General features: G+C 39.8%; 1 protein-coding gene across 1 annotated transcript in view; it reads left to right on the forward strand.

Moving 5' to 3' along the window:
• The window catches only part of MAN1A2 (mannosidase alpha class 1A member 2), a 158,461-nt gene continuing 137,153 nt past the window's right edge, over positions 808-22,115 (forward strand). Inside the window, exon 1 of the mRNA XM_005677802.3 lies at positions 808-1,630. Within this exon, the coding sequence (XP_005677859.1) occupies positions 1,329-1,630 (302 nt within the window). The 5' untranslated portion in view covers positions 808-1,328. The remainder of the gene's footprint in view (positions 1,631-22,115) is intronic.

Here is a 22,115-nt window from a genome sequence, read left to right on the forward strand (position 1 = left end):
TCGGGGCCGAAGGCCGGCCCGCGCCATCCGTCCCACCCCCACACGCCGGCTCCTCTCAGGCGTGTGCCCAACGGTGAAGGCCCCCGGCTGCTCCGCGCCCTCGGGGCCTAGAGTGCCACAGGGCGAGGACCGGGCCGCAGCCCCGCACCGCGTGGACGCGCTGCCTCTCCCGCAGCCGCCGCCACCGCCAGAGAGAGCAGCTGCGAACGACCCGAGGCTGCGCGGCGGAGGCCCCCAAGGCGGCTGGCGGCCGGGGAGGAAGGAGACGGAACTGACCTCTGCCCGCCTGAGGCGCGGCTGCTGCCGCGCGCCCGGGGCCGGCGCCGCCCCCGGGCTGAGGGAGGAATGAGCAGGCGCCTGCCCCGGGCTCTCGGACCTGAGGGCCGCGGCTCGGCTGCTTCTTACGTCTCCGGGCTGCGGAGGCTCGGTGGCCGGGCCCGGGTGCGGCGGGGTCAGCGGCGGCCTCTCTCGGGGAGTCGGCGCCGGGGTTAACTTAACCGGCCGCCGAGAGGAGGAGGAGCCGGGCGGGGGCGGTCGACGCACCTCCCCTCCCCCAGCACACGCCGGGGCTTCTCAGAGGCCGCGGAGGAGGAAGTTCCGCTCTCTGACAGACCCGAGCGGTAGCAACAGCGGCCGCGGCTGGGAGGGCGCAGGTATTTTGGACGCGAATGCCCTTCGCGCCGACTGTCGAGGGGGCAGCGTCGGAGCCTGCCCTCGGAGCCGGGGGACAGGGTCCGGAGGCGCGGGCGTTGGAGCCCTCTTTCCTGCTTTTCACCCAGCGTCGCTCTTTTGGCTTCGTGCTGAGGCGGGAGACCCCTCCTCTCGGTTGGCCGACTTCGGAAGAGCCCCTTGTTTTTCAACCACTGAGATTAAGAAATTCTCCAATCGAAGCATCAGAGGAGCCCAAGTGAACCTTCTACAACTCTGGGATCACGTCAGTCACCCTTTGGGGGCGGGAGACCACGCTGGAGCATCTCCCTGAGGTGCAGGAATGGAAGAGCCCACCTTGTATCCTTTCTGCGGTGTTGCTTGGCCGATCTACCCTTGGGAATGAAGAGACTTGTAATCACCCGGTGAGGTACCGAAAGCCAGATGGCAAAAGAAAATATCACAGGACTTAAACTAGTGATCGTTTTGGGGCCACACGCGTTTCTGCATGTAATTGAATGAGCGTGAAAGAGGTACCCTATTGAAAAGCACAACAGTCCTTTAAGAGGAGAAAAATTGAATTTCCCCATTTTTGCCAAGATTCCGAAGACTGTTCAATGTATCGTACGTTTGATATAAGATGAGAACTTTATGAAATATTTTGCCCAAGAGCTTAAACGATGACTACCCCAGCGCTCCTACCCCTCTCTGGACGAAGGATACCACCGCTGAACCTGGGGCCGCCTTCCTTCCCGCATCACAGGGCTACCTTGAGACTTTCTGAGAAGTTTATCCTCCTCCTTATTCTAAGTGCCTTCATCACCCTGTGTTTTGGGGCATTCTTCTTTCTTCCAGACTCTTCAAAACACAAACGCTTTGATCTGGGTTTGGAAGATGTGTTAATTCCTCATGTAGATGCCGGCAAAGGGGCGAAACACCCTGGAATCTTCCTGATCCATGGACCAGATGAGCATAGACACAGGTTTGTTTATTTCAGAAGTTCTGGTATTAACGTTTGGCAGAGCGAGGTATGCTTTATTGCATCAGATCTGTTATTTTTTGGCAGTAAAATGTAACTTTCCCTGAGTTGTGAGAGCTGAATTGTGATTTCACAACTAGTTAAATAGAGAACCACAAACTGGAAGGACTCCAGAGCCCCATCCAACGTCCAGCTCCTTTTATATAGGAGGAACATATGTGTTCAGGGATGTTCGGTCTGATGTGAACAGTTGGGATTGGAGGTATGAAAACTTAACTTGAAGAAATAGTGAAATAGGCCATGCCTTCATTTATTAAGAAGGTGTTGCTTTGTGTCATTGTGCCACCCTGTGAAATAGATCCATGGAATCCTGACATTCTGTGAATTTGTTGTCTCTCAAAGGGCCCTCGTTCTCTGGCTGGTAGTTAACCTCAGTAGTGAAGCTTAAGCATTTTAGTAGGACAGGCACAGTAGATGTATTTTGGTGCTCTCTGTGCAATCAGTTAAGTTAAAGATCTCACTGAATCTTAAGTCACTCACTTTGTGAGTCTTGTAGACAAGATTTGGTTATGTTTTTAAATATAATTTTGTTCTGACCTTTTTTTTTTCCCATGTGGAAGGTAGTGTGTGTCAAGTAACTCTTGAAATTTGCCTAATTAAAGGGTTCACATTCTTTCCAGTCACTAAATCTGAAGTGAGCTCTTGAAAGAATGTATCCAAATTAGGGTAAAATGGGAGCTCTAACGCTCTTTAAATCTTTTATTATATCAAAAGAAGAATCTGGGAAAGTAGTTTGCTTTCTTCAAACCTACAGTTTGGTTTTGTTCTTTTTTCCCGTGCTCCATCTTTTGCTGTATTTCTTAAATTAATTTTTGAGTATGTTAAAAAAAAAAAAGGCTTATATTCTGTTCTCAATTGATGTTAATTTTAACTTTTCCTCAAGCACAAAGTTTTTGAAAAACCTTGTGTTCAAATGTTGTCCAAAGTTAAATACTTTAGGAATATGGACTGTTGTAATGAGAGCTGATTTTTCCTGTTTCTCAGTCTAGTTCTTTGCTTGCTGTTTCTTTGACATTTTGGCTGAACCCTATGGGGTAGTTACTTCTAAAATTATTTCATACCATTCGTCTGTAACCAAATTAATTTGAAAATTTTGCCGTCATCTTCAACTTTTGTACTCTTTTCATTTGTTTCTTTTATTTTCTCCTTTGCTGTTTGTGACTTTGAGAAAAATCTGATGTGATCTGTGAAATACGTCGCTGAAAAATTAACACTGAAAGTACTGCTTTCCTTGAAAACCTTATTTCCCATGGTATTTATAATGATAAGTATTTTGTTTTTAAAGATGCTAAGACTGACTTCAGAGTTCTTTGAAGCCACAAATTAACATTATTTAACTCTCTTATACTTATTTGTCATATACTTAATAGTTTCCTTTATATTTTAAATTGGTTTAAAAGTTAAGAAATGTGGCACATTCTAGTTTAAAAATGTTCACATAGAAAAATTCTGTTAAGTGGAGTTTAAATTTCAAATTTGAATGAAAATACATATATGTGCAATATGTGCATTTTTTCCACATTTTAAAAATCTATTTAAATTTCTTAAAACAAGAACTCTTAAATTTATATAGCCCTAGAATACATATGCTTTTTGTTTTGTTGTACAAAACTGTTGGATTTCTGAGTTTGCAGTGAGAGATTGGTTATTGAATTCTCTTAACAAGGTATGGCGAGTGAGCCATATCTGAGGTTTTGGGTAGTAAGAATCTGGACAACAAATCATTTACGTGAGACGCTTATTCAAATCTGTTTGGTTCTTGAGTTTTGGAAAGCACGAATTGGAATAGAGTTCAGGTCTTGAGTGAAGTCACTGAGTCGTGTCTGACTCTTTGCGACCCCATAGACTGCAGCCTGCCAGGCTCCTCTGTCCATGGGATTTTCTAGGCAATAGTACTGGAGTGGATTGCCATTTATTATCTCTGAGCATATTTTATGTGGTAAATCAGTTTATTTTTATATTGATTGTCACCATATCTGAAACCAGTGTATAGTTATAAGTAATTTTTCTAATTTGAGCAACTAAATACATTCCAAATAATATATCATTCAAATAATCAAATTTCAATGTAAAATATGAAACATTAATGTATAAACATTAGTGTTGTTGTTCAGTGACTTGGTTGTGTCTAACTCTTTGCCACCCCATGGACTACAGCACCAGGCTTTTCTGTCCTTCACTGTCTCCCACAGTTTGCTCAAACTCATGTCCATTGAGTTGATGATGCCATCCAACCATCTCATCCTCTGTCTGTTAAAATGCTGTCTTTCTGAATTAACATTAACATATTTAAAAGTAATTCAGGAAGATGTCATTTTAACAGATACATATGGTAACTAAGTTCATGCCTGTTTTGGATGTGGTCATAGGATCATCTTAGTTGAGAAAGTACAAATGATTTATCTTAATTTTGTGTGTGTGGAGAAGAGTGTAGGATAGAGGGATGAGGAGCCTTACTTTAATGGAGAAGTAATGGAAAATAAATCTTGGCCATTATTTCTTATTCACAGTATTTTACGGATACTTGTTGAATTGGCTTTTCTTAATTACTTAGTGTAGTAGTTTGGTGCTTAAGCTCTGGAGTCAGACTGCATGGATTCATACCCTACTTTGTCATTGATTAGATATGTGATTTGGAACAGATTTTCAAATTCTGTGTCTTAGTTGCTTCCTCTGGATTACAGATTGTTATATTGAACGAGATATAGTGCATGCAGAGTGCTCAGTGTAGTTCCTAGCATTTAGTAAATGCTCAGTAAATATTAACAATTATTATTAATAATTATATTTTGAGTATTTTAATTCTGAGTCTACTTACATGTACCTTTAAATATTGTACATGTTTCTGACAAGTTGGGTGCTGATTAATTTTTAAAGGTGCACCAGAACCTTATTATCTAAAGGAATATTTTATCATCAAATTATTTAGCAATAAATGTGTATCGCATGTCTGCTGTATATTGGGCCCTGCTTTTATGGCACTTCCCACCTAGGGGGAGGGGTGGGAAGGGATGACAGACATTAAATGAACAAGTTTATTTTTTGGGTGTGATGAGTGTTACAAGATACATTCAGTGTTGTCAGAGCACATAATGACGTGAGTTAGCCTGTGGAGTGGGGGACAGGCAATGGGAACAGGGAAGGCTTTTTGAGGAAACAGCTGTTCAGAAGCTTACAAGTAGGAGGTTGCTAAGTCAGGTAGAGTTGTGGGGAAAAAAAGATCGAAGCAGAGAATATGCCACGTGTGAAAGCCCTAAGTAGTATTATTGTCGAACCCAAGTTCATATGCCTGATGCGCAATGAGGCCGAACAAACGTTAAGAGTTTAGAGTGGAGAAAAGTTTACTGCAAGGGCCAAGCAAAGAGGATGGGACAACTCATGTTCCAAAGACTCAAACCGCCCGGTAATTTTCAGGGAAGAGTTCTTATAGGCAAAAGTTCTGGAGAGAGGGCTGCAGGGTGTGTGACTTCCTCTTAACCTGTTGGTGGTGAGATAACAGGGTGGTGTTCTAGGAATCTGTCATCAGCCTTCTGATTCCAACCAATTAGGGTTGGAGCCAGAATATGCTTGTGTTCAGCCTGAAGATACTGTCTTCCACCTGGATGGAGGCCCTAGTTCCTGTCAGAACTGGGAGATATGTGTTATATTGTTAGGCACCTCCCTGATCACTGCTGTGTTGTTTCTTTCTGCTGTTCGCTCACTTCCCTGGTTAGTAACTGAATCTGCCCTGTGGACTTAGGAAAGGTCACGGAAGTGGAAAGCCTTTTTCCTACAAACAAGGAATGGGACACAGAAAAGGGTTTTATGCCCTGGAGGGCTGTGCAGGATCGTGGTTGGTTTCAGCATTGTTGAGGATCTGAGAAATACTCTATGTGGCTAGTATGGCTCATACAGAGATTAGTGGTGTGGGGCTAGGTAAAGAGACTAGGTGAGGAGTCATATTCGGCTTCCTCATTGTTTGAAAAGTTTGAATGAGTTGCCAGCATTGACATATGAGGGAAATTTCACACAAAGTCTGGATTTTGAATTTCTCTTGAAAAAGTAGAGGATATAGCAACATCCAAGTCTGTATTTTCAGATGGTAGTGCTCAGCTGGATCCAGGCAGCTGCTGCTCCCTCTAGAGGGGCATTGGCTCCTCATTTTGTGCCACAGTTAAGTTGCCAGATAAGTAAATTTAATGAATCAATATTTAACCTGGTTGTTGTTGAGTTCAGAATCCCTAGGCAGAATTCTGTAGAGTTTTTAGTCAACTATTTTGATCTTAAGTACTGTGGGAAGTCATTGAAGAGTTTTCTTTGAAGCAAGGAACTGTCATGATCATTTAGTATTTAAACAATATAAACAATCACTTTGGTTGCAGTGTAAACACTGGGTTGGAGGGGAACAGGAGGAAATCAGTTAGGAGAGCACAGATCACAGAGAATATTGGCTTAGACCACAGTGGTGAAAGTGGAGGAGAGAAATTAGTGGAGAAAACTACTTGATTCAAGAGACATTCAAACTGTTAAATTACATGGAAATTGGTGGTTGGTTGAATATGGAGTCTAAAGGAGGAGGAGGAGGAGGTAGTCTCGCATAACTGTTTCTAAGTGACATGGTTATGGATTGCTAAGAAATATACACTATATTTAACTAATAGTTTATGTAATTGATATTACATGAATTTAAGATAAAGTGTTTTCCTGAGAAAACCTATGTGTTCCCTCCCATTAAATGGTTCATAAATAATACAGAGTTTTCAAACAATATATACTTTCCAGATGATAATGACATAGAATGTATCATTTGATGTTCATGATACATGTTTAGCATCTGTGATTTTAAAGTAACCAAAACATTTAGCTAGTGGTTATAGTATACATGAAGTATTATAAATATACATGGATATACATAAAGTATCATGTTCATAATTTGTGTACATAACAGGCCTATCTAATAAGAATTTTACTTATTAATTTTCACATTTGACGCTGACTTGTTTTATATGTTGTCATTAATAAATGGACTTTGTGTTTTTGTTTTTTGAAATGTTTATTTGAACTACCAATAAATTTCATCCTCCAGTCAAAATTTTGCAAGTATAAATTGAATTCTTGGGGTTGAGTGTATGTTAACTTGTGATAGTTTACTCAAAAGGAAAGATCTGGAATCAGAAGGACTTAAAGTTGCATCTTGGTTTTACTAACTATCTATGTGACATTGTACTAGCGTCACTTTAAACCTGTGTTGCACAATATCGTAGTCACTAGTGTCATGTGGCTTTTGAACATGACATACGGCTAGTCCAGATTGTAGCATGCTGTAGTGAGAGTTCCTCAAGTTTTTCATGTTATGTTTGTATTTTTGGCTTGATTCACTTTTCTGTTGCAGGAGTAGAGATTTTATATCCCACTATTATGAGTGTAGCTTTCTTATTGCCTTTCCTCATCTCGTCTCCCATGCCTCCTCTCCCTGCATCCTGTTCTTTATTTAGGGTGTAGTGCTTCTGTTTTAGAGAGGTTGCACATTTATTTTATCCTGTAAGTCCGCTGGGTTTTTCCTTGTAATATATTTCCCTAATTGTCTTGTGGTTATTTTTCCTACTTCCCTTTTTTTTGGCTGTTGTTCGGTCACTCAGTTGTGTCTGACTTTTCGCGACCCCGTGGACTGCAGCATGCCAGGCTTCCCTGTCCATCACCAAATCCCTGATCTTGCTCAGACTTAATGTCCATTGAATTGGTGATGCCATCCAACCATCTGGTCTCCTTCTTCTGCCTTCAATCTTTCCCAGCATTAGGGTCTTCTCTAATGAATCGGCTCTTCACATCAGGTGGCCAAAGTATTGGAGCTTCAGCATCAGTCCTTCCAGTGAGTATTCAGGACTGATTTTCTATAGGATTGACTGGTTGAACCTCCTTGCAGTCCAAGGGACTCTCAAGAATCTTCTCCAACACTGCAGTTCAAAAGCAGCAATTCTTCAGCGTTCACCTTCTTTATGGTCCAACTCTCACATCCATACGTGACTACTGGAAAAACTTTAGCTTTGACTATTTGAACCTTTGTTGGCAAAGTAATGTCTCTGCTTTTTAATATGCTGTCTAGGTTTGACATAGCTTTGCTTTCAAGGAGCAAAGGTCTTTCAATTTCATGGCTGCAGTCACCATCTGCAGTGATTTTGGAGCCCAAGAAAATAGTCTGTCACTGTTTCCATTGTTTCCCCATGTATTTGCCATGAAATGATGGGACTGGGTGCCATGATCTTCATTTTTTAATTGTTGAGTTATAAGCCAGCTTTTTCATTTTTCTCTTTCACTTTCATCAAGAGGCTCTTTAGTTCCTCTTTGCTTTCTGTCATAAGGGGTGGCGTATCTGCATATCTAAGGTTATTGATATTTCTCTCAGCAGTCTTAATTCCAGCTTCTGCTTTATCCAGCCTGGCATTTCACATGATGTGCTCTGCATATACGTTAAATAAGCAAGGTGACAATATATAGCCTTGACATATTCTTTTCCCACTATGGAACCAGTCCGTTGTTCCGTGTCCTGTTCTTACTGTTGCTTCTTGAGCTGCATACGGGTTTCTCAGGAGGCAGGTCAGGTGGTCTGGTATTCCCATCTCTTGAAGAATTTTCCACAGTTTGTTGTGATCCACACAGTCAAAGGCTTTAGCATAGTCAATGAAGCAGAAGTAGATGTTCTTATGGAATTCTCTTGGTTTTTCTGTGATCCAACAGATGTTGGAAATTTGATCTCTGGTTCTTCTGTCTTTCCTAATTCCAACTTGAACGTGTGGAAGTTCATGGTCACGTACTGTTGAACCCTGTCTTGGATAATTTTGAGCATTACTTTACTAGCGTGTGAGATGAATGCAATTGTGCGGTAATTTGAACATTCTTTGGCAGTGCCTTTCTTTGGGATTGCAGTGAATTCTGACCTTTCCCAGTCCTGTGGCCAGTGGCTGAGTTTTCTATATTTGCTGGCATATTGAATGTAGCACTTCAACAGCATCCAGCATCATCTCTTAGGATTTAAAGTAGCTCAGCTGGAATTCCATCACCTCCACTAGCTTTGTAGTGATGCTTCCTAAGGCCCACTTCCCTTTACTCAGATGTGAATAAAGTAAGATCAGATTATACCTGACATTTATCAATAATCTGTGGTGTATATGTCTTTGATGCTTTTTTTTTTTTGGATCTGCTTATATATTAAGTGAATACCTGTTTGAGCTCCATAGTTGGAGGACAGAGTGATTTATATAGCTTTCAATCTATTTTATTCTGTTCTAGTATCTTTAGTCCTCTCAACTTGTAGCACTAGAGTAGATTTTACAATTTTGGGTACAGTTGACATCATAGACAGCTACGGAGATTCTCTTACCAGTTAGAATATAGTGTTTCATTCTGCTTCCCCTATTCTCCAGGAGTTCTCTGATATAGCCTAGCTAGTTAGATAATAAGGAAAGAATCGGGAAGATACTGTGGGGAAGGCAAGTTGAACAGTGCTCTGACGACATGAAGGTTTCTATCCCATTTTATGATTAGGTCTCTGAGATAAGTTACAGTTGGGGCAGTGTAGTTTGGACATTTTTTGTTTAATGAGTAAGATATGGTTATAAGTTACTAAAGAATTCTTCCAGATTCTGACATAATGGCTCTTATTTCTTTGATAGCCTGAGTTTTATTCTTTTCTACATCTTTCATAAGTATTAATAGTAATTTGGAAGAGACTATTTTAGGGCTGCTTACCAGATGACATTTGTGTACTCTTATGTAGAGTCTAATTTTGATCTTAAGCAAAGTGACAGTGACTTTGCTTTTACATTATAAAATCACTGCTATAAAATCAGTATGTTTTTCATTTTTCTGAGAAATGAAAAAAGAACTAGTATGGTATGATTAAAATGCAGAATGCCAAGGTGTAAGTCCTGATTTTCATGTTGGTCAGCATGTACTAGAAATTGCTTGCTGTTCAGTGCCCCAGAAGTTGAATGTTAATAAGTAAGGATTATTTATTAGATGAAGTTAAATGTTTTAAGGAAATAAAATTTGTTCAAATATAGTTTATTTGCCTTAAGCTGTAATGATCATTCCAAAATTTCTTTTGGGTTTTATAACAAGTGTTTTAGGGTTATAAAATGTTTATTTACCCTTATTTATTAATATTTCTTTTGATTTTTCTTACTAATGGATCAAACATATAATCTCAGAATATTCCTTCCATATTATGAATATTTACATAGACTTATGTAGCTTATTTAATATGTAGTCTAAGATTTGATTTTGTCATCATTATTTAGTATTATAAATCTGTGCTTGAATTACTTTGATTTGCATTTAATCTTATTTTGTAATAGTGCTCTCTGATCTATAGGTTTTTGGTTAACATTAATTTACCCATTAACATCTTAGATTGCCAATACCCAAGAATGAGTGACTTGCACTTTCACAGACAGATTTATTCCTTTACTTTTCCTGCCTTTGGATAGTCTTTTTCCCATGTACTTTTATGTTTCTCATATATTGTCTTGATTGCATATTGACATCATTTGCTTACTTGTTGCTCCCAACAGAACATGGATTCCTTGTGAACAGATGATTGTCTTTTAATTATTTTTGTCTCTCCAATGCTTAATGTTCGTTTGACCCTTAATGAAAGTATATATATATTTAAAAAATTGAATTATAGTTGATTTACAGTGTTGTGTTAGTTTCTGGTGTAGAGCAAAGTGACTCAGTTTTTTATATATTCTTTTCTACTATGGTTTATTACAGTATATTGAACATAGGTCCCTGTGCTAGACAGTAGGGCCATTTTGTTTATCTACTTTATATATATAGTAGTTTGTATCTGCTAATCCCAAACTTCTAATTTATCCCTTCCTCACCTACTTTCCCCTTTGGTAACGGTAAGTTTGGAAAACCATGTCTGTGAGTCTGTTTGATACGTAAGTTCATTTGTATCATATTTTAGATTCCACATATAAGTAATATCATATCTTTCTCTTTCTGACTTACTTCACTTGGTATGATAATCTCTAGGTCCATCCATATTGCTGCAAATGGCATTATTTCACTCTGTATTTTATGGTTTGGTAATACTCCACTTTTCCAATGAGTCAACTCTTCTCATGAGGTGGCCAAAGTACTGGAGTTTCAGCTTTAGCATCATTCCTTCCAAAGAAATCCCAGGGCTGATCTCCTTCAGAATGGACTGGTTGGATCTCCTTGCAGTCCAAGGGACTCTCAAGAGTCTTCTCCAACACCACAGTTCAAAAGCATCAGCTGGGGGCAGGAGGAGAAGGGGACGACAGAGGATGAGATGGCTGGATGGCATCACTGACTCAATGGACGTGAGTCTGAGTGAACTCCGGGAGTTGGTGATGGACAGGGAGGCCTGGCGTGCTGGGATTCATGGGGTTGCAAAGAGTCGGACACGACTGAGCGACTGAGCTGAACTGAATACTCCACTATGTAAATATACCACATCTTTTTTATCCATTCATCTTTTGATGGACAGTTTAGGTTGGTTCCATGTTTGGCTGTTGTAAACAGTGTTATTGTGAACATAGGAGTGCATGTATCTTTTCAAGTTGGAGTTTCATATATGCCTAGGAATGGGATTGCTGAGTCATACGGCCCCTCTAGTTTTTTAAGGAACGTCCAAACTGTTCTTCATAATGGCTGCATCAGTTTACATACCCACTGACAGGGTGGGAAGTTTCCCTTTTCTCTCTTTACAACATTTGTTATTTGTAGATTTTTAAATGATGGCCATTCTGAGCAGTTTGAAGTGGTACATCATTGTAGTTTTGATTTGCATTTCTCTAATAATTAGTGATGTTGGGCGTTTTTTCATGTCTGTTGGCATCTGTATGTCTTTTGGAGAAATGTCTGTTTAGGTCATCAACCCATTTTTTGATTGGGTTGTTAGATTCTGAGTTATATGTCTATTTTGAGATTGAAGCCCTTGTCCATTGCATCATAAGCAAATAATTTTCCCTAGTCATTAGGTAGTCTTTTTGTTTTGTTGAAGGTTTCCTTTGCTCTGCAAAAGTTAGTTTGATTGAGTCCCACTTATTTTTGCTTTTATTTCGATCTCCTTGGGAGACTGACTTAAGAAAACTTTGGTACAATTTATGTCAGAAAATGCTTTGCCTGTGTCCTTTTATAGGAGTTTTATGGTGTTATGTGTTATGTTTAAGTCTTTAAGCCATTTTGAGTTTGTACGGTGTGAAGATGTGTTCAAATTTCATTGATTTACATGCAGTTGTACATCTTTTCCAGTATCGCTTCCTGAAGAGACTATCATCTCTGTTGTATTTTCTTGTCTCCTTTGTTGAAAATTAATTGATCAGAGGTGTGTGGATTTATTTCTGGGCTTTCTGTTTTGTTCCATTGATCCATATTGTCGGTTTTTTGTGCCGATACCATGCTTTTTCCCACCTTTTTGGCCGTACCACCTGGCATGTGGGATCTTAGTTCCCCAATCAGGGATTGAACCCTGTCACGGCAGTAAAAGCACTGAGTCCTAACCACTGGACTGCCAGGAAATTTTCAATACCACACTGTTTGATTGCTGTGGTTTTGTAGTATTGTCGGAAGTCTAGGAGACTTAATGCCTCCAGCTTTATTCTTTTTCCTCAGGATTGCCTTGGTAATTCTGAGTTTTCTATGGTTCCATATAGATTTTAGGATTCTTTGTTCTAGTTCCATGAAAAAGTCATGGATAATTTGATAGGGACCGTATTAAATCTGTAGATTGCTTTGGGTTGTATGGCCATTTTAACAGTACTAATTCTTCCAATCCAAAAGCATGGGATAGTTTTCCATTTTTTTAAATCATCTTCAGTTTCCTTTATCAATGTTTTATAGTTCTCAGCATATAAATCTTTCTCCAGTTTGGTCAGGCTTATTCCTAAGTGTATATATATATATATATATATGCAATTTTAAAAGGTATTGCTTTTTACTTTTCTTTTCTGATATTTCATTGTTAGTTTAAAGAAACTGATTTCTATATATTAATGTTGCATCCTGTTCCCTTGCTGAATTTATTAGTGCCAGTAGTTTTATTGTTGAGTCTTTAAGATTTTCTGTATATAGTATCATCTCATCTGCATATGATGAGAATTTTACCTGTTCTCTTCCAAGGGATACCTTTGTTTTTATTGTCTGATTGCTATGACTAGGACTTCTGATACTAGAAGTGGGCATCTTTGTTTTACCCTGGATTTTAGCAGGAAGGCTTTCAGCTTTTCACTTGAATATTAACTGTAGATTTGTCATAGAAGAAAGAGTTAGTAACTCGGTCATGTCTGACTCTTTGTGGCCCCATGGTCTATCCATGGAATTCTCCAGACAAGAATACTGGAGTGAGTTGCCATTTCCTTCTCCAGGGGATCTTCCTGACCCGGGGATCAAACCCAGGTCTCCTGCACTGCAAGCAGATTCTTTACCATCTGAGCCACCAGGGAAGTCTAGATTTGTCATAAATATATTGAGAATGTTGAGAATGTATCTTAACATAATAAATGCTATTTAAATTTGTCATAAATAGCATTTATTATGTTGAGATACATTCTGTTTTAAAAAAAATAAATTTATTTATTTTAATTGGAGGTTAATTACTTTACAATATTGTATTGGTTTTGCCATATATCAACATGAATCCACCACAGGTATACACGTGTTCCCCATCCTGAACCTACCTCCCTCCTCCCTCCTCCCTCCTCATACCATCCCTCTGGGTCATCTCAGTGCACCAGCCCCAAGCATCCAGTATCATGCATCAAACCTGGACTGGCTATTCGTTTCATGTATGATATTATACATGTTTCAATGCCATTCTCCCAAATCATCCCACCCTCTCCCTCTCCCACAGAGTCCAAAAGACTGTTCTATACATCGGTGTCTCTTTTGCTGCCTTGCATACAGGGTTATCGTTACCATCTTTCTAAATTCCATATATATGTGTTAGTATACTGTATTGGTGTTTTTCTTTCTGGCTTGCTTCACTCTGTATAATCGGCTCCAGTTTCATCCACCTCACTAGAACTGATTCAAATGTATTCTTTTTAATGGCTGAGTAATACTCCATTGTGTATATGTACCACAGCTTTCTTATCCATTCATCTGCTGATAGACATCTAGGTTGCTTCCATATCCTGGCTATTATAAACAGTGATGCGATGAACATTGGGGTACATGTGTCTCTTTCAATTCTGGTTTCCTCGGTGTGTATGGCCAGAAGTGGGATTGCTGGGTCATAAGGCATTTCTATTTCCAGTGTTTTAAGGAACTTCCACACTGTTCTCCATAGTGGCTATACTAGTTTGCATTCCCACCAACAGTGTAAGAGGGTTCCCTTTTCTCCACACCCTCTCCAGCATTTATTGCTTGTAGTCTTTTGGATCACAGCCATTCTGACTGGTGTGAAATGGTACCTCATTGTGGTTTTGATTTGCATTTCACTGATAATGAGTGATGTTGAGCATCTTTTCATGGGTTTGTTAGCCATCTGTAGTCTTCTTTAGAGAAATGTCTATTTAGTTCTTTGGCCCATTTTTTGATTGGGTCGTTTATTTTTCTGGAATTGAGCTGCAGGAGTTGCTTGTATATTTTTGAGATTAGTTGTTTGTCAGTTGCTTCATTTGCTATCATTTTCTCCCATTTGGAAGGCTGTCTTTCACCTTGCTTATAGTTTCCTTTGTTGTGCAGAAGCTTTTAAGTTTAATTAGGTCCGATTTGTTTACTTTGCTTTGATTTCCAATATTCTGGGAGGTGGGTCATAGAGGATCCTGCTGTGATGTATGTTGGAGAGTGTTTTGCCTATGTTCTCCTCTAGGAGTTTTATAGTTTCTGGTCTTATGTTTAGATCTTTAATCCATTTTGAGTTTATTTTTGTGTATGGTGTTAGAAAGTGTTCTAGGTTCATTCTTTTACAAGTGGTTGACCGGTTTTCCCAGCACCACTTGTTAAAGAGAATGTCTTTTCTCCATTGTATATTCTTGCCTCCTTTGTCAAAGATAAGGTGTCCAGAGGTGCCTGGATTTATCTCCGGGCTTTCTATTTTGTTCCATTGATCTATATTTCTGTTTTTGTGCCAGTACCATACTGTCTTGATGACTGTGGCTTTGTAGTAGAGCCTGAAGTCAGGCAGGTTGATTCCTCCAGTTCCATTCTTCTTTCTCAAAATTGCTTTGGCTATTCGAGGTTTTTTGTATTTCCATACAAATCTTGAAATTATTTGTCCTAGTTCTGTGAAAAATACCATTGGTAGCTTGATAGGGATTGCATTGAATCTATATACTGCTTTGGGTGGTATACTCATTTTCACTATATTGATTCTTCTGATCTATGAACATGGTATATTTCTCCATCTATTAGTGTCCTCTTTGATTTCTTTCACCAGTGTTTTATAGTTTTCTATATATAGGTCTTTAGCTTCTTTAGGTAGATATATTCCTAAGTATTTTATTCTTTTCGTTGCAATGGTGAATGGAATTGTTTCCTTAATTTCTCTTTCTGTTTTCTCATTACTAGTGTATAGGAATGCAAGGGATTTCTGTGTGTTGATTTTATATCCTGCCACTTCACTATATTCATTGATTAGCTCTAGTAATTTTCTGGTGGAGTCTTTAGGGTTTTCTATGTAGAGGATCATGTTATCTGCAAACAGTGAGAGTTTTACTTCTTCTTTCCAACTTGGATTCCTTTTATTTCTTTTTCTGCTCTGATTGCTGTGGCCAAAACTTCCAAAACTATATTGAATAGTAGCGGTGAGAGTGGGCGCCCTTGTCTTGTTCCTGACTTTGGGGGAAATGCTTTCAATTTTTCACCATTGAGGATAATGTTTGCTGTCGGTTTGTCATATATAGCTTTTATTATGTTGAGGTATGTTCCTTCTATTCCTGCTTTCTGGAGAGTTTTTATCATAAATGGATGTTGAATTTTGTCAAAGGCCTTCTCTGCATCTATTGAGATAATCATATGGCTTTTATTTTTCAATTTGTTAATGTGGTGAATTACATTGATCGATTTGTGGCTATTGAAGAATCCTTCCATCCCTGGGATAAAGCCCACTTGGTCATGGTGTATGATCTTTTTAATGTGTTGTTGGATTCTGATTGCTAGAATTTTGTTAAGGATTTTTGCATCTATGTTCATCAGTGATATTGGCCTGTAGCTTTCTTTTTTGTGGCATCTTTGTCAGGTTTTGGTATTAGGGTGATGGTGGCCTCATAGAATGAGTTTGGAAGTTTACCTTCCTCTGCAATTTTCTGGAAGAGTTTGTGTAGGATAGGTGTTAGCTCTTCTCTAAATTTTTGGTGGACTTCGGCTGTGAAGCCGTCTGGACCTGGGCTTTTGTTTGCTGGAAGATTGCTGATTACAGTTTCAATTTCTGTGCTTGTGATGGGTCTGTTAAGATTTTCTATTTCTTCCTGGTTCAGTTTTGGAAAGTTGTAGTTTTCTAAGAACTTGTCCATTTCTTCCACATTGTCCATTTTATTGGCATATAATTGCTGATAATAGTCTCTTATGATCCTTCATATTTCTGTGCTGTCTGTTGTGATCTCTCCTTTTTCATTTCTAATTTTATTGATTTGATTTTTCTCCCTTTGTTTCTTGATGAGTCTGGCTAATAGTTTGTCAAATTTATTTATCCTTTCCAAGAACCAGCTTTTGGCTTTGTTGAGTTTTGCTATGGTCTCTTTTGTTTCTTTTGCATTTATTTCTGCCCTAATTTTTAAGATTTCTTTCCTTCTACTAACCCTGGTGTTCTCCATTTCTTCCTTTTCTAGTTGCTTTAGGTGTAGAGTTAGGTTATTTATTTGACTTTTTTCTTGTTTCTTGAGGTATGCCTGTATTGCTATGAACTTTCCCCTCAGCACTGCGTTTACAGTGTCCCACAGGTTTTGGGTTTTTGTGTTTTCATTTTCATTCGTTTCTATGCATATTTTGGTTTCCTTTTGATTTCTTCTGTGATTTGTTGGTTATTCAGCAGCGTGTTTTTCAGCCTCCATATGCTGGAATTTGCAATAGTTTTTCTGCTGTAATTGAGATCTAATCTTACTGCATTGTGGTCAGAAAAGATGCTTGGAATTATTTCAATTTTTTGAATTTACCAAGGCTAGATTTATGGCCCAGGATGTGATCTATCCTGGAGAAGGTTCTGTGTGTGCTTGAGAAAAAGGTGAAATTCATTGTTTTGGGGTGAAATGTCCTATAGATATCAATTAGGTCTAACTGGTCTATTGTATCATTTAAAGTTTGTGTTTCCTTGTTAATTTTCTGTTTAGTTGATCTGTCCATAGTTGTGAGTGGGGTATTAAAGTCTCCCACTATTATTGTGTTCTTATTTCCCCTTTCATACTTGTTAGCATTTGTCTTACATATTGCAGTGCTCCTATGTTGGGTGCATATATATTTATAATTGTTATATCTTCTTCTTGGATTGATCCTTTGATCCTTATGTAGTGTCCTTCTTTGTCTCTTTTCACAGCCTTTGTTTTAAAGTCTATTTTATCGGATATGAGTATTGCTACTCCTGCTTTCTTTTGGTCTCTGTTTGCATGGAACATCTTTTTCCAGCTCTTCACTTTCAGTCTGTATGTGTCCCGTTTTGAGGTGGGTCTCTTGCAGACAACATATATAGGGGTCTTGTTTTTGTATCCATTCAGCCAGTCTTTCTCTTTTGGTTGGGGCATTCAACCCATTTACATTTAAGGTAATTATTAATAAGTATGATCCCTTTGCTATTTACTTTATTGTTTTGGGTTCGAGTTTATACACCCTTTTTGTGTTTCCTGTCTAGAGAATATCCTTTAGCATTTATTGGAGAGCTGGTTTGGTGGTGCTGAATTCTCTCAGCTTTTGCTTGTCTGTAAAGCTTTTGATTTCTCCTTCATATTTGAATGAGATCCTTGCTGGGTACAGAAATCTGGGCTGTAGGTTATTTTCTTTCATCACTTTATGTCTTGCCATTCCCTCCTGGCTTGAAGAGTTTCTATTGAAAGATCAGCTGTTATCGTTGTGGGAATTCCCTTGTGTGTTATTTGTTGTTTTTCCCTTGCTGCTTTTAATATTTGTTCTTTGTATTTGACCTTTGTTGATTTGATTAATATGTGTCTCATGGTGTTTCGCCTTGGGTTCATCCTGTTTGGGACTCTCTGGGTTTCTTGGACTTGAGTGATTATTTCCTTCCCCATTTTAGGGAAGTTTTCAACTATTATCTCCTCAAGTATTTTCTCATGGTCTTCCTTTTTGTCTTCTTCTAGGACTCCTATAATTCGAATGTTGGAGCATTTCATATTGTCCTGTAGGTCTCTGAGATTGTCCTCATTTCTTTTAATTCGTTTTTCTTTTTTCCTCTCTGATTCATTTGTTTCTACCATTCTATCTTCTACTTCACTAATCCTATCTTCTGCCTCCTTTATTCTACTGTTGGTTCCCTCCAGAGTGTTTTTGATCTCTTTCATTGCATTATTCATTATATATTGACTCTCTTTTATTTCTTCTAGGTTCTTGTTAAACCTTTCTTGCATCTTCTCAATCCTTGTCTCCAGGCTATTTATCTGTGATTCCATTTTGATTTCAAGATTTTGGATCATTTTCACTATCATTGTTTGGAATTCTTTATCAGGTAGATTCGGGCTTCCTGATGGTGGCTCAGAGGTTAAAGCGTCTGCCTCCAACGCGGGAGATCTGGGTTCGATCCCTGGGTCAGGAAGATCCCCTGGAGAAGGAAATGGCAATCCACTCCAGTATTCTTGCCTGGAGAATCCCTTGGACGGAGAAGCCTAGTAGGTTACAGTCCACGAGGTCGCAAAGAGTCGGACACGACTGAGTGACTTCACCTCCCTATCTCTTCCTCTTTTGTTTGGTTTGGTGGGCATTTATCCTGTTCCTTTACCTGCTGGGTATTCCTCTGTCTCTTCATCTGGTTTATATTGCTGTGTTTGTGGTGGCATTTTGGTATTCTGAGTTTGTGGAATTCTCTTTATTGTGGAGTTTCCTTGCTGTGGGTCGGGTTGTACAAATGGCTTGTAAAGGTTTCTTGGTTAGGGAAGCTTGTGTTGGTGTTCTGGTGGGTGGAGCTGGATTTCTTCTCTCTGGAGTGCAATGAAGTGTCCAGTAATTAGTTATGAGATGTCAGTCGTTTTGGAGTAACTTTCGGCAGCCTGTATATTGGAGCTCAGGGGTTGTGTTCTTGTGTTGCTGGAGAATTTGCGTGGTATGTCTTGCTCTGGAACTTGTTGGCCCTTGGGTGGTGCTTGGTTAGGTATGGAGGGTTTAATGAGCTCCTGTCAATTAATGTTCCCTGGTGTCAGGAGTTCTCTGGTGTTCTCAGGGTTTGGACTTAAGCCTACTGCTTCTGGTTTTCAGTCTTATTTTTACAATAGTCTCAACCCTTCTCCTTCTATACAGCACCGTTAATAAAAACATCTAGGTTAAAGATGAAAAGTTTCTCCACAGTGAGGGACACCCAGAGAGGTTCATAAAGTTACATGGAGAAGAGAAGAGGGAGGAGGGAGTTAGAGGTGACCCGAATGAGATAAGGTGGAATCAATAGAGGAGAGAGCAAGCTAGCCAGTAATCACTTCCTTATGTGCTCTCCACAGTCTGGACCACTCAGAGATGTTCATGGAGTTATACAGGAAAGAGAAGAGGGAGGAAGGAGACAGAGGTGGCCAGGAGGATAAAAGGGGGGAATCAAAAGGAGAGAGCAAGCTAGCCAGTAATCACTTCCTTATGTGCTCTCCACAGTCTGGACCACTCAGAGATGTTCATGGAGTTATACAGGAAAGAGAAGAGGGAGGAAGGAGACAGAGGTGGCCAGGAGGATAAAAGGGGGGAATCAAAAGGAGCGAGACAGATCCAGCCAGTAATCAGTTCCCTAAGTGTTCTCCACCGTTTGGAACACACAGAAATTCACAGAGTTGGGTAGAGAAGAGAAGGGGTAGGGAGGAGACACAGGTAACCTGGTGGAGGAAAAGGAGAGTCCAAAGGGGGAGAGAGCAGTCAAGCCAGTAATCTTGCTCCCAAGTTAAAATGGGTACTGAAGATTGGGTTCTTAACGGTACAGAATTGATAACAAATACCAAAAAGCAAAGATTAAAAATCTAGAGTAGAGTTTGGAATTTCAAAAATGCAATATTAAAGAAAAGAAGAAAAAAAAAGAAAGAAAAACAAGGTCACAAAAATTATAAAATATATATATATGAAGTTTGCTATTAAAAAATAGTGTCTTTTTTTGCAAAGTAATAGTAGGTTATAAAAGTGAAAATTAAAGGAGTAATAGAGGACTTAAAAATTTTTTTAAATTAAAAAAAGAATGATCCTAAAAATAGTAAAAATATATCTAGAACTTTCTCTGGTGTTGTTGTGGGTATTGTGGGGTCAGTTCATTTTCGGATAGTTCCTAGGTCCGGCTTATATTTCTCAAGATCTATAGGTCCCTTCCTATGTAGTCGGTACTAATGACAGGATTTTAATCTATTGTACCTGTCACTTTCAAGGCGGTTCCCTCTGTTTTAGCTTCTTCTGTTTGCTGGTCTCTTCAGTGTCTGATTTCTGCCCTGATACAAAGGGGACGGTGGTGGACACTTTTTTTTAGGCTCACTTGTTCAGTCGCGCTGTGGGGAGGGAGGGACGCTGCAAACAAATAACACTGGCGTGTGCTCACAGTGCCTCAGCCACACTGGGCCTGCCCCTGCTTACAGCGCGTGTACCCTCCCTGCCCACACTGCTCAGGCTATAGGCTGCTCCACTGGGAACCGTCTGAGGTCGGCCCTGGGCTGCATGCACCTCCCAGGTCTAAGCCGCTCAGGTTGAGGCACTAGGGTAGTCCTCAGAGGCACAGACTCGGTTGGGCCTGCGTTTTGTGCCCTTCCCACGTCCGAGCAGCTCAGGTGATGAGGTGTTTGGCGAGTGTGGTCGCTGCAACTTATTGCCTCCCGTGATCCTGCCACTCGGTTTTTTGGGTGTACAACCGGCGCACCTTCTCAGGCGGATGTTAACCGTCCAGAACCCCAAGAAGTCTTAGTTAGCAAAGAAGCCTGCTTACAGGTTTGTAGATAATGTCTCTCTGGGGCTACGATTGCCCCCTTCAGGCTCTGGCTGCCTGTCACCGGAGGGGGATGGTCTGCAGCCGGCTATCTCTGTTCAGTCCTTTGTTCTGTGTGCGGGCCTGGCAGTGTCTTAGGTTAGGGCTGGGTTTTCACGTGGTAGTTATCACCCAGTCTTGTTTGCTAGCCCAAGTTAGTTGGCTCAGTTTGCCCTCAGGGCATTCAGGCCAGATCCTTACTGTAAGCACTGCAGCCCGCGCCTTGCTAGTGGCGGGTGCAGGCGTCTGTGTTGCTTCTCCACTGGGGGAGTTACTGTTGGGCTCGTAAATCTGTGGGTTTTAATTATTTATTTATTTTTCCTCCCTGTTTTGTTGCCCTCTGTGCTTCCAGGGCTCACCACAGACTCGGCAGTGAGAGTGTTTCTGGTGTTTGGAAACTTTAAGACTTCCTTTCCGGGACTGAGCTCCGTTCCTACCTCTTTTGTCTCTTTTTTTGTCTTTTATATTTTTTCCTACCTCCTTTCAAAGACAATGGGCTGCTTTTCTGGGTGCCTGATGTTCTCTGCCAGCATCCAGAAGTTGTTTCGTGGAATTTACTCAGCGTTTAAAGGTTCTTTTGATGAATTTGTGGGGGAGAAAGTGGTCTCCCCGTTCTATTCCTCTGCCATTTTAGGACCGCCCCCCCAGAAATCGAGATACATTCTCTTTATACTCATTTTGGTAAGATTTTTTATTCATAAATGGATGTTGAATTTAACAAATGCTTCTTCTGCATCTGTTGAGATGACCATGTGATTTTTGTCTTTTCTTTTATTGATGTGGTGTATCACATTGTTTGATTTGTGTATTTTGAACCATCCTCGTGACCCTGGGATGAATCCAGTGTATGGGGTATGATCTTTTTTATGTCTTACTGAATTTGGTTTGCTAATATTTTGTTGAGAATTTTTGCATCTATGTTCATCAAAGGTATTGTCCTGTAGTAGTTTTTTTTGGTGTTGCTTTGTCAGGTTTTGGTATCAGGGTGATGATGGTGGCCACATAGAATGACTTTGGGAGTGTTTCCTTCTCTTCAGTCAAGAAGTAGAGAAGGATCAGTATAAGTTCTTCTTTGTATGTTTGGTAGAATTCCCCATTGAAGCCATCTAGAATAGTATGTTTCTTAAATAAATGATGTCCATGGCGAGGTGACAAATTCTGCAAAAGGAGATATAAAGAATGTAAGACAGTATTGAGAGATAAGATGCAAAAGTAGGATGAATAATGTCTTAAAGTGAGGACAGTGTTTAATAAAGGCCCTTTATTAAAAATAATTTTAAAAATCTTGCAAATTATTCACTTTGACCCTCTCCAGAAAATACTTATCCATAAACATGTATCTAA

Source organism: Capra hircus, chromosome 3 (assembly GCF_001704415.2).
Source record: "Capra hircus breed San Clemente chromosome 3, ASM170441v1, whole genome shotgun sequence".
Lineage (NCBI taxonomy): Eukaryota > Metazoa > Chordata > Mammalia > Artiodactyla > Bovidae > Capra > Capra hircus.